This window comes from Berghia stephanieae, chromosome 3 (assembly GCF_034508935.2).
Source record: "Berghia stephanieae isolate SIO BIC M18660-M18661 chromosome 3, UCSD_Bste_1.3, whole genome shotgun sequence".
Taxonomy (NCBI): domain Eukaryota; kingdom Metazoa; phylum Mollusca; class Gastropoda; order Nudibranchia; family Aeolidiidae; genus Berghia; species Berghia stephanieae.
In genome coordinates, this window is record NC_088362.1 from 61,132,004 (window position 1) to 61,144,503 (window position 12,500).

The following is a 12,500-nucleotide window of genomic DNA, read 5'->3' on the forward strand; positions in this document are numbered from 1 at the left end:
GGCGGACGAGCATAAAAGTGTATCCAGAGGAGAAAAGCATTATAAATCTGATCATGTTTTGACTTTTATACATTCTGATCACATAACATGTGAAAAAGTTCTAGCCAGCATAAAGATTAAAAAGTACAGATTTTCTTTGTTTAGAAGCAAGCTGTTTGTTGTTGGGCGGACGTGACAATAGACTATTGAATCCAATTCTGATTTAAATAGATAGATCTACATGTTTTATCGAATGTTGCAATGCAATCAAGTGTCATTCATATTGTTCTTAACCTTGAGTCGTAAATTAATGTGTGTTTGTGTGTGTGTGTGTGTGTGTGTTTGTGTGTGTGTGTGAGTTGTGATCAATTTTATTGTGACACTTTATGTGCAATTTGAAGGTGCTGTGTGTATGTGCATACGTTTGGTATTATATGGACGTGTTAAATATTATACATAAATTAAATTATGTATGCACATAATTTAGGCGTAACAAGATCTCATTTTTCACCACTCCCCATATATTTTGAATCCCCATGTAGCATTGGGTTTCACGATGAAACAAAGCACGTTTGCCTGTTTGGTTTTGGGTTTCTGTCTGTTCGAGCATGTTGACAATATTCATCATTCCCTATAGATAGAATGCGCTTGGCCAAGGAGTTCACAACATTGCCATCCGGAAGTATAACGGACCAACACACAAACTGTGTAACCATGAACTTTTATAGTCTGGTTAATACAGTTTAGTGAGAACAACTCACAAACGCGGATGGCAAAAACAATAACAAAGGCCTGAGTGACGTCATCCGCATACTATCTATAGATAGTATTCTCACTAAACTGTTTTATCCAGACTATCCAGACTTCGTATAACGGACCAAAACACAAAACTATATGTTACCCTGAACGTTTATAGATAGTATGCGCTTGGTTTAGAAGCTCACAACATTGCCATCCGGAAGTAAACCGGACCAAAACACAAAACTATGTGCAACCTTGAACGTTTATGGTCGGGTTAATAGATAGTATGCGCTTGGCTAAGAAGCTCATAACATTGCCATCCGGAAGTATAACGGACCAACACACAAAACTGTGTGTCTCCATGAACGCTTATAGTCAGGTTAATATAGTTCAGTGAGCATTACTCATAAACGCGGATGGCAAAAAACAATAACAAAGACCTGAGTGACGTCATCTTCGAACTATCTATACAGTTTCGTGAGAATTACTCATAAACGTGGATGGCAAAAAACAATAACAAAGACCTGAGTGACGTCAACTTTATTCTATCTATAGATAGTATGCAGATGACGTCACTCAGGCCTTTGTTATTGTTTTTGCCATCCGCGTTTGTGAGTTGTTCTCACTAAACTGTATTAACCAGACTATAAAAGTTCATGGTTACACAGAGTTTGTGTGTTGGTCCGTTATACTTCCGGATGGCAATGTTGTGAACTCCTTGGCTAAGCGCATTCTATCTATAGATAGTTCGAAGATGACGTCACTCAGGTCTTTGTTATTGTTTTTTGCCATCCGCGTTTATGAGTAATGCTAACTGAACTGTATTAACCTGACTATAAACGTTCATCGATACACACAGTTTTGTGTGTTGGCGAGTTATACTTCCGGATGTCAATGTTATGAGCTTCTTAGCCAAGCGCATACTATCTTTAAGACGGCTGCGGACGAACCCATGTCTTATCGCCATTGATGCGAGTGATCTAGCAACTGATCTAACGGGTCAGAGACTCTCCGATCCCTCCAACCCGTGTCACCCCCACCACCCACTATTGACACATCGTTTATTAAAGTAAGAAAGAGGGGGAGAAAAGGAGGAATAAAAACAAAATTCAACAGACGGCCTTTTCGTCCATTTTTACCCTGTGTAGTGACAGGTAATGTAAGATCATTAAAGAATAAAATTGATGAACTGTTTTCACTGTGTCGTTACAATAATGACTATCGTCAAGCCTCCATAATAGCTTTAACAGAGACTTGGCTCTCTCCTCACATACCATCATCATGTTATGATATTGAACAATACTCACTATTTCGAGGAGATCGGACTAATGTAAATAAACGAACTGGGGGTGGGGTGTGCACATATATTAACAACAAATGGTGCCACCCCAATAATTGTCAAATAAAGAAAATGTATTGTGACGATTATATTGAATTTATTACTGTTTCGTCACGACCTTATTATCTACCCCGGGAATTTACTCATGTCATCATCATCAACGTCTACATTCCACCATCATCAGACAACAACACAGCGAAAAATATTTTGAAGAAAGAAATACAGGACATTGAAATGAAGTCGCCCGATGCCGTATTGATGGTCACTGGTGATTTTAACCAATGTAAAGATTTCACTCTCCCGGGACTTCATCAATACGTGGACTGCGAGACAAGGGACAAAAAAACATTAGATTTATTCCTGTGTAATATTAAAAATAGTTACAAATGTTTACCCCGTGCCCCATTGGGTTTATCTGACCACTGCATGCTCTTGCTACTCCCCACCTACCGCCCTGTTTTTAAACGTGTAAAACCAGTAAAGAAAAGTGTACAGATCTGGAACGGAAGTGTGTGTGAAGATTTGCGTGGTTGTTTTGAATGCACTGACTGGAATGTTTTTATCGAATCATGTGATAGTGTGGATGAGCTGAATGACTGTGTGAGTGAGTATTTAAAATTCTGTGAACAGCTCGTGTCTTGTAAAAAAGAAATAAAATATTATCCTAACAACAAGCCTTGGATAACAAAAGATCTAAAACTTTTATTGAACCAAAAGAAAACTCTCTTTACTAGTGGAAACAAAAAAGATCTGAAAACAAAACAAAAAGAGATAAAGAGAGTAATATCCAGTTGTAGAGACAAGTACAAAAATAAAATTGAAAAATGCTTTTCTTCTGGGGATATACGGGACACGTGGCGGGGGCTTAAAACTGCTGTTAACTATAATCCAAAGCCCACGATTATATCTGAAGATATCGAAATTGAAACTCTAAATAAATTTTATTCACGTTTTGACACAGCAAACAAATTTGATATTGAAAATGAAAAACATACATTAGACAGGGCTTTGGAAGATGAAATGACTATTGAGGTCAGTGAAGAAGAAACGAGATTCGTATTTTCGAAACTAAACGAGAGGAAGGCTGCTGGGCCGGATGGATTGAAAGGAAAATTATTAAAAGAATGTGCCCATCAACTGTCCCCCATTTATACACATATTTTTAACTGGTCCCTCCAATGCGTTTCGATCCCTGAAATTTGGAAAACTTCAAAAATTATTCCTGTTCCAAAAAAAGAAAAACTTGAATCTATGAACGATCTCAGACCTGTTGCACTGACTTCAATAGTCATGAAATCTTTAGAAAAACTTGTTCTTGTTAAAATTAGGAACCAGTTTATGCCATTGAGTGATAGTCATCAATTTGCTTACAAACCAGGACGTGGCGTAGAGGATGCCATTTTGCTGTTTACAAACAACATCTACAGGCATCTAGATCACGCTAAGAGCTATTGCAGATTGCTTTTCGCAGATTTTTCTTCAGCGTTCAATACAATGCAACCTCAGTTGGTTGTTCAAAAATTGACTAGTCTGAATCTAAACAAGTATATAATTGCTTGGGTGCTCGAATTTCTTACGGAGAGAGCACAATATGTTCAATTAGGACAAAATATATCTTCCTGTATAACTACAAATACTGGTGCTCCTCAAGGTTGTGTATTGTCCCCTGTATTATTCACAATATACACGAATGACTGTAGAAGTCAAAACCTGAGTGTACCTTTGATAAAGTTTGCAGATGACACCGCTCTTCAAGGCCTCATAACAAATGGCAACGAAGTGGCTTATAGGCAAGAAATTGATAGATTTGTGTCTTGGTGTGATGCCCACCGCCTAGAGCTTAACATAAGCAAGACAAAGGAGCTAGTGATTGACTTTAGGAGAGTGAAGGAACCGATAGAACCGTTAAAATTAAAGGACCAATTCGTCCAGCGAGTTCCTCACTACAAATACCTTGGTGTAACAATTGATGACAGGCTCAAGTGGGATGAACACTTGAAAATAATTAGGCATAAGATGTGCAGACGTACATATTTTTTATCAAAACTCTCTCAGTTTAGAATAGATAAAACCCTCTGCACATTATTTTATAGAGCAGTAATCGAAAGTGTTTTGTCATTTTGTATAACAGCTTGGGGAGGCAATTGCTTAGCAGTGGAAAGGAACAAAATAAATTCAAATATTAAAAAATCTATTAAACGCTATATAAATGATGTTGACGATGTAGATCTTTTATACGAGAAATTTTGTATAAATAAAATAACTAAAATATTAAATCATCCACGAAGACCATCAGTTATTATGTCAGAAAGAAGTGGTCGCCCTTTCTCTATTTCAACGAAAACAGAGAGACACCGAAAATCATTTCTGCCGTCCAGTATTAGGCTTTATAACAACAAGCAATAATCATTTTATACAATTATTTCGCATTTTTAGTTTCAAAAAATGTAAATATTAAATTATTAATTTATTTGTTTTGCAATCTTTTCAATTTTTATTTATAGTGACAGTTTTGACTATTTTACAGTGTTGAAATTATTCATATTATAAAGCGCAGCTCTGGTAATGGAGCTACTCCTTTTTCATATATTATACATCCTATTTCCATTGTATTTTTATCTTATTATGTAAATTATAACACGTCTGTACAAAAAATTTCCTTTTTGGATGCAATAAAATTATATTATTATTATTATATTATTATTATTATTATTATTATTATTATTATTATTATTATCCCTAACAAGTCTGGTACGGTTTAAACCCCCCAAAAATTGAACTTTTATATTGCGCAATATACACTAATCGTGCTCAAAATGCTTTACAATGGGTTCCAAGTAAACAGCAACATTTGCCATCTAGGACGAGACATGACGCCTGTTTGGCGATATTACAATTTTTTTTTTGAACAGAAACAACTCTGTTAACGGTCAGGGACTCATTTTACACCTGAGTACGGTGAAAGAACGTGAGTAAAGAGCGTTTACGAAGGACTCAAAAGTAATATGCCCGGCTCATAGAGAATCTCGAATTCAGGACCTTCCGATCCGAAGGCGAGTGTCAAACCACTGGACCACATAGCCGCAGAGACATACCTTCGATCACAGACTGGATACGAACATCCTCGGGTTCAATCTTCTCCATGTCCACCTGAATACGTCCAGTGTGAGGAAGACGACAATCTGGACAATGGCATTGATGACGTAACCAAATGGCGTGGTACCTGGCAGATGGACGTGAGATCGTGAGGTTTTGGGACAAAATGGGGGTCAAATCAACGTGAACTCATTTTGCAGGTCTGATAACCCAAATTGTTAGGGGCTCATTGTTTTATAATAGAACACTCTCCAACGAACTTATATTCAGGTTTGCTTACCCAATTTGTTATAGGCTCGTTGTTGTAATAGAAACACTCTAAAATCAACGTGTACTTATTTGCAGGTCTGATAACCAAACTTGTTATGGGCTCATTGTTGTAATGGAAATACTAAAAAACCAACGCTTTTATCCTCCATAACAAAAATGTTAAATCAAGCCCATAGCTATGTTCGGTTATCAGACCTGAAAATATTTGCACATTGGGCCATCTTGATTGATTGATATTTCAATTTAATGGGGCCCGCGGGTGCAAATCGGGTCAGTTTGAGAAAAAATTATCAATTTATGGAAGGGGCTGTTTTATCGATCAATTTATTAATTCCTTATTTCACTTCAATCAATATTTTTGCCGAATAAATGGTTTATAATAGTCAAAAATGCAATTCAAGACCCTACCCAACGTGTTTTTTTTTTTTTTGGCTCAAAATCAGATAAATGTTGCATTTTTCTCAAAACTGGTATCGAATCACCAAAACATTTTTTGGGACTGACCATTTTAAAATTTGGAACCAAAATAGTTGATATGTTACTACAAATAGATGACTACTTTGATTTTCTTTCTTATGAAAAGCTTTGGGATAAACAATATTTTATCTCTAAATATTGTCAAAGAAGTGAAGGGATTTTGTTCACATTTCAAAAAAAATATTTTAAGCCTTTGAAGAGTGAATATTAATAAAATTAAGTATCCAACTATTTACAACTTTGCTTAAACTTTATATTATAACAACTTTAAACATCAAAATCAAACAACTAATAAAAATGGCGGAGTCCCAAAAAAACCCTTTATTTTCCAAGATGTGCTACCATTTCCATGGCAACGATAAGATTTTCAATTATTTTCTTTTACCAATATTGTTATTACAAGATGCTTCGTGTGTAAACATAATTAATTTGATCAAATACCAATTAAAGATTTTTGTATTTTTATTTCGACTATTTAAATTTAACCCCTTAAAGAGTTTAAAGAGCACAGACAAAGGAGTCGGTATCGAACCCGGATGAAGAACGATATTTTCTTCTCTATCCGCCCAGCAGTGAATGGCGGGTAGCTAGCTGGGTCTGTTAAATTTGGCAGAAAGTGGCATCCTATTAGGGTTCAATAGTCATGACATCACTTCCCTCAAATAATTTAGTAACTGGTTCTAAACTATCGAAAAATTGGCGGAGGCCCTTATGAAATACTTCTCCGACGAGCATAAAAGTATATCCAGAGGAGAAAAACATTATAAATCTGATCATGTTTTGACATTTATACATTTTGATCACATGACATGTGAAAAATTTCTAGCCAGCATGAATAATAAAGAGTACCGATTTTCTTGGTTTAGAACCAAGGTGCTGGTTGCTGGGCGGACGTGACATCAGACTATTGAATCCTATTGCAACTGTATGTTAAATTCTATAAGACCTGAGATATATTCCTGGTCCATGAGCCCGATGAATCTGACAGATAATTTTCCAGTAATAATTATAATATTTTTTAGAACATTCAGATCCAACTGACCTGGTCTCATGTCCGTCAGAGAAAGTGATGTCCAGGAATTTGCCATCCGCTTTGACGTCATACTTCATCACTGTGATGTCCTTGAAGATTTTGTACTGTGGATAAAGTGAACAATGATCATTATTAATAATGGGAAGGATAACAGTGTTGCCCATCCTAGTTTAAAAAAGAAAGAAAGTAAAACCGAGATAATTACAATAAGAAATGGGCGTGGCTCAGTGGTATGGTCATTGCTTCGTACCCGAAAGTTACCGATTTCAATCACCCTCCACTTCGCTGTGTGACCTTGAGTAAGCCACCTCGCCCTAGCTCACTTTGCGGCGCTGCTCTGCAGCAGACGCCTGGGTCATTCCATACTTCCCTTGGAATAGACTCTAAATACAAATTTCCCCATGGGGATGAATAAAGGGAATTTAAAAAAATATTATTAAAGAAAAGTGTGATGTCGAAAATCTGGTTCCTATTTCATTAGAAGTGTAAAACAACTCTTCCGGAGGACTGAATACATGCCTTGTGTATTGATCTTCTGGTTTAAGAGTGATGGTATCTTATTTTATAGTCTAAATATAAGCTGGACGTGAATAAAGATCATCCATCATCGCTCTTTTACGTCCCGTAATCCTAAAAATCTGCCTATACACCCTTCTTCTGAAATAGTTATGCCACCTGTAAGTAACCTATTCACTATTAGTACTCCGAAGTGCTGGTTACATACAAACTCCCAAATAAAAAATAAATAACATAATAATAAAATCGAGCTTTATATAGCGCAATATCCACTAAATGTGCTCAAGGCGCTTTACAAGGGGTCCCTGGTCAACAGCAATATTTAACATGTAGGACGGGACATGCCGCCTGTTAGGCGATATTACAATTTTTCGGACAAAGACAACGCTGTTAACGGCCAGGTACTCATTTTACACCTGAGCACGGTGAGAGAAAGTGAGTAAAGAGCCTTTTCCAAGGACTCATCTATGCGCCGAGCGCGAGGCTCGAACCCAGGACCTTCTGATCCGAAAGCAAGTGTCATACCACTAGACCACATAGCCGCACTAGGAATACGTAGGAACCATAAGAGTAAAGGGTTTGATGTCTCGGCTTTTCTTCCCTAATACAGACACCATCAGTAACAAACACTGGAGGTGGCTTGGTCGTGTCTGCAGGATGCCGTGGATTGAATCAAGAGAACAGCGGTACGCTGGACTCCACGGGGAAAACAGAACCGAGGTAGACCTACCCTAAGGAAACGCTGGAGAACAACTGGAGAGAGAGAGAGAGAGAGAGAGAGAGAGAGAGAGAGAGAGAGAGAGAGAGAGAGGAGAGGGGGGGGGGGAGGGAGATAGGGAGAGAGACAGAGTAGAGAGAGAGAGGGGGGGGGAGAGAAATACAGAGAGTAGAGAGACAGAGTAGAGAGAGAGAGGAAGAGAGAGAGAGACAGATAGAGAGTAGAGAGAGAGAGAGTAGAGAGAGAGAGAGCGAGAGAGAGACAGAGAGAGGGTAGAGAGAGAGGAGAGAGAGTAGAGAAAGAGAGGGAGAGAGAGAGAGGAGAGAGAGAGAGAGAGGGGAGAGTAGAGAGAGAGAGAGAGAGGGAGTAGAGAGATAGATAGATAGATAGATAGAGAGAGAGCGAGAGAGAGAGAGAGAGAGAGAGAGAGAGAGAGAGAGAGAGAGAGAGAGAGAGAGAGAGAGAGAGAGAGGAGGGAGTTAAGAACTCAGGGCCTCAGCCTGCAGACTGCAAACTGCAGCGAGAGAGACTGAGAACAATGGCGATCACTTGTTGCCTCAAGCACCATGCGCGAATTAAAGGATTGGGTTAGTGAGTGCCTATTGATAATTTGTTCTAGAATCTTCTGGGTTTATTTTAAAACGCTGAAAATTGAATCTAAAGCCAGTGAATAAATTATATGGAACTTGGATTACGTTTCTTTGTTTTATCGAGGACAATAAACAGTACCAACAACGACAACCAAATACCAACAACCAACAACATTCCTTCTCTCTTTGATCAGAACGGCAGGCCCTGATATGCGGCGAAAGGAGATCCAACCCGGTGCACGAATGGCCTCGGTCATCCCGGGCTCCAAGTGAATGGAGCAGGCACTTATGTTGGTAATAACAAGAAATGAAGTGAGTAGGAAAGTGCCAGAAGTCAACAGAGAATAAAAACTTCGCGGCAGCGATGGGGGCTAGAACCCGCGACCTGGTAAGACAACTCCGCCTGACAGGGGAGATTGTGACTCTACCGTATGAGTTATCCACGAATTTTTTATTCTCTGTTTTTATAGCTTTTATATAGCGCAATATCCACTTAACGTGCTCAAAGCGCTCTAGAAGGGGTCCCTGTCCAACAGCAACATTTAACATTTAGGACAGGACATGACGCCTGTTAGGCGATATTACAATACTTTTCGGACAGAGACAACGCTGTTAACGGCCAGTTACTCATTTTACACCCGAGTGCGGTGAAAGAATGTGCGTAAAGAGCCTACTCCAAGGAGTCAACTATGCGCCGAGCGAGGCTCGAACACAGGACCTTCCGATCCGAAAGCGAGTGTCATACCACAAGACCACATAGCCGCACTTTCCTAGTCACTTCATATATTGTTATGTTCACATGGAACTTGGCGAAATTGCATTGTTATTGACAACAAACGAGAAGATATCCAATGATTGATAAAGGCAGATTACTGGGTGCTGTTCTTGACCTCCTATAGTGTATCTTCTATCCCCCTATATCTGTTTTCCAACTTGCTTTCTGTCTTTGTCTTGGAATGAGATTACTTGGTTTTGTCCTGGCCCTGGCTGAGAGGGAAACAGTCAAATGTATAGTTAGTTTTGGGAGATGATATTTTTTCCCTTGTAAATCATCTCTCTGTTATGCACCGTATTATGTTTTGCACACATATTATAATTATATATGATTTGTAAACATTTCAGTGTGTTCCTCTTAGTAGGGACCTGTGCTTGTGTCTGGATGAGACTTTTAGGTGATCTCAAACTATGTACTTTGATAGTGTGCTCTTGGAATCTACATCTGTTCCCTAGTTGAACCAATTCCCATTTGTCTTACCTTTTCTTGGTTGCTTTAATTGTAATTCCATAACTTTTTACTTTCCCATTTTCTACCTTTTTACTGGCACTGATATGACCTTAATAATGTGTTGCAAGCGATGTAAAACCCTTTAAAAAAAAAAAGGAAGATTAGCGATTCCTTACCCTGTCCAGCGAGTAGACCTCTCGTTCCATAATGGAATCCCATGGGCTCACCTTCTCCTCTGAACCAGCTGGAAAAGAGAAAAAAGTAAATACACGAGTATGAACATGATACTTTTAAAACAATAGAAAATAGATCATTTATATAGCGCATCATCCACTAAACGTGCTCAAAGCGCTTTACGCAAGGGGTCCCTGACCACGTAACAAATAGAACGACACATGACGCCTGTTAAATTAAGCGATATTACATTCTTTTTTTTTTCCGACAGAGATATATATAACGCTATTAAAGGTCAGATACTCATTTACACCTGAGTGCGGCGAGGGATTGTGAGTAAAGAGCCATTTCCAAGGACTCAACGATGCGCCGAGCGAGGCTCGAACCTAAGACTTGCAGATCCGAAAGCGAGTGTCATACCACCAAACAAGACCACATAGCCGCACTTTGTCATTTAAAGACAAGGGATAATGCAATATCGACTAAAAGCGCTCAAGAAGTGCTTTAATAATGATAATAATGATGATGATGATGATAATAATAATAATAATAATAATAATAATAATAATAATAATAATAATAATAATAATAATAATAATAATAATAATAATAATAATAATAATAATAATAATAATAATAATAATTAATAATAATAAAATAAATAATAATAATAATAATAATAATTAAAAAAAAAAATTATACCTTTCCGCCACGGCATCATAAGATATCGTCGCCTAGGCATTCCATGAAGGAATATAGATAATTCATCAAGCAAGATGTCTGATGTCAACAGGAATCACCCATGTTGCCCAAGTGAGCAAATTGGGGGTTAATAATCTTGCTCAAGGAAAAAAAAACGAAAAGTGCCTGAAGTGGGCTCGAACCCGGGACCTTCCGGGTCACAGTGCAATGCCTCAACCACCCGGCCACTTCGCCCCCATAATAATAATAATAATAATAATAATAATAATAATAATAATAATAATAATAATAATAATAATAATAATAATAATAATAATAATGGATGGCTTTTAAAAGGCGCCACCCCCCCCCCCCCCTCCTCACTGTCCAGACATCATGCTCTAGGCGCTAACACACACAATTAGAGAGAGAAAAGAAATGCTTTTAGGTTTTATTTGAATCGTTTCTAGTCTGTCGACTCTCTTGATCTCTATTGGCTTCCGCAGTAAACTATTCCAGATCGTCGTTCCCATTGTTTTCAGACGAGTTCGCAATTTTACAAAGGGATCTCTAGCCAACAGCAACATTTGACTTGTAGGACGAGACATTAGGTCCGTAAGGCGCTTATCACATTAAAAATATTTTTTGACGGAGGCAAGGGACCTCCGTGTCCGAAGGCCTACGAAGACCTACAAAGGCAAGTGTCCGAAGGCCTACGAAGACCTACAAAGGCAAGTGTCACACCACAATAATACAAAGCCAGACTTTACGACCTTGATTAAAATGTGACTAGATTATTGACGTGTGGTTTGTGATTTGATGGGTCGGAAGTCGTATCTATGGGGGACCCGATAGCTCAGTTGGTAGAGCACTCGCTTCACACGCAAAGGGACCGAGATCGATCCCGGGTGCAGTCGAGATTTTTTTTTCTGACCCCCCTGTTCACACAGCATGGAATGGGTAGTTGAGTCTGTTTAATTTGGCGAAAGTACTTTGCGATCGACTAACGTCCTATCTTATCTAAAGGATAGCAAGCAATTGCTATTGTTCGTTTCACGCTATAGAAACCGGAATAAACTCAGGCTCCATGGTCCGAATGGCTCTGAAGGACTACTTGGCGCTTGCCACACATTTAGGTCATATCAGCGCCAGTAAAAAGAAGAAAATGAAATAGTCAAAATATTCTAGATTTACAATCAAAGTCCCCAAGAAAAAGTAAGACAAAGGGGAATTGGTTTAAACGGGGAACAGATGTAGATTCCAAGAGCATACCACCAATGTACCTACTTAGTTTGAGATCACCTTAAAGTCTCATCCCTGACACCAGCACATGATCGCACTTAGAGAAACAAACTCAAATGTTTACAGAATAGATAACTAACAATACATAACAGAGAGATGATTTACAAGGAAATAAGAATATTATCCCCCCAAAACAATAACTATACATTTGACTGTTTCCCTCCCAGTCAAGGAATCCAGCCAGGGCTGAGACTAAATAAATAATCCCTTTCTAAGACAAAGACAGAAAGCATCTCGGAAAACATGTGTAATATATAAGGGGATAGAAGATACAGCATGACCTCCTGCCCACCATGGGAAATCAAAGGACCCCGCCCAGAAGCTTATAGATAGAATGCGCTTGGCCAAGGAGTTCACAA

The 12,500-nt window shown here is 38.4% G+C and overlaps 1 protein-coding gene across 1 annotated transcript in view; it reads right to left on the minus strand.

Moving 5' to 3' along the window:
* The window catches only part of LOC144968132 (gamma-butyrobetaine dioxygenase-like), a 57,410-nt gene that overhangs the window by 17,325 nt on the left and 27,585 nt on the right, over positions 1-12,500 (minus strand). Inside the window, exons 2-4 of the mRNA XM_078906143.1 lie at positions 10,161-10,228; positions 6,945-7,039; positions 5,155-5,282 (exon numbers count right to left, since the gene is read on the minus strand). Of these exons, the coding sequence (XP_078762269.1) occupies positions 5,155-5,282; positions 6,945-7,039; positions 10,161-10,228 (291 nt within the window). The remainder of the gene's footprint in view (positions 1-5,154; positions 5,283-6,944; positions 7,040-10,160; positions 10,229-12,500) is intronic.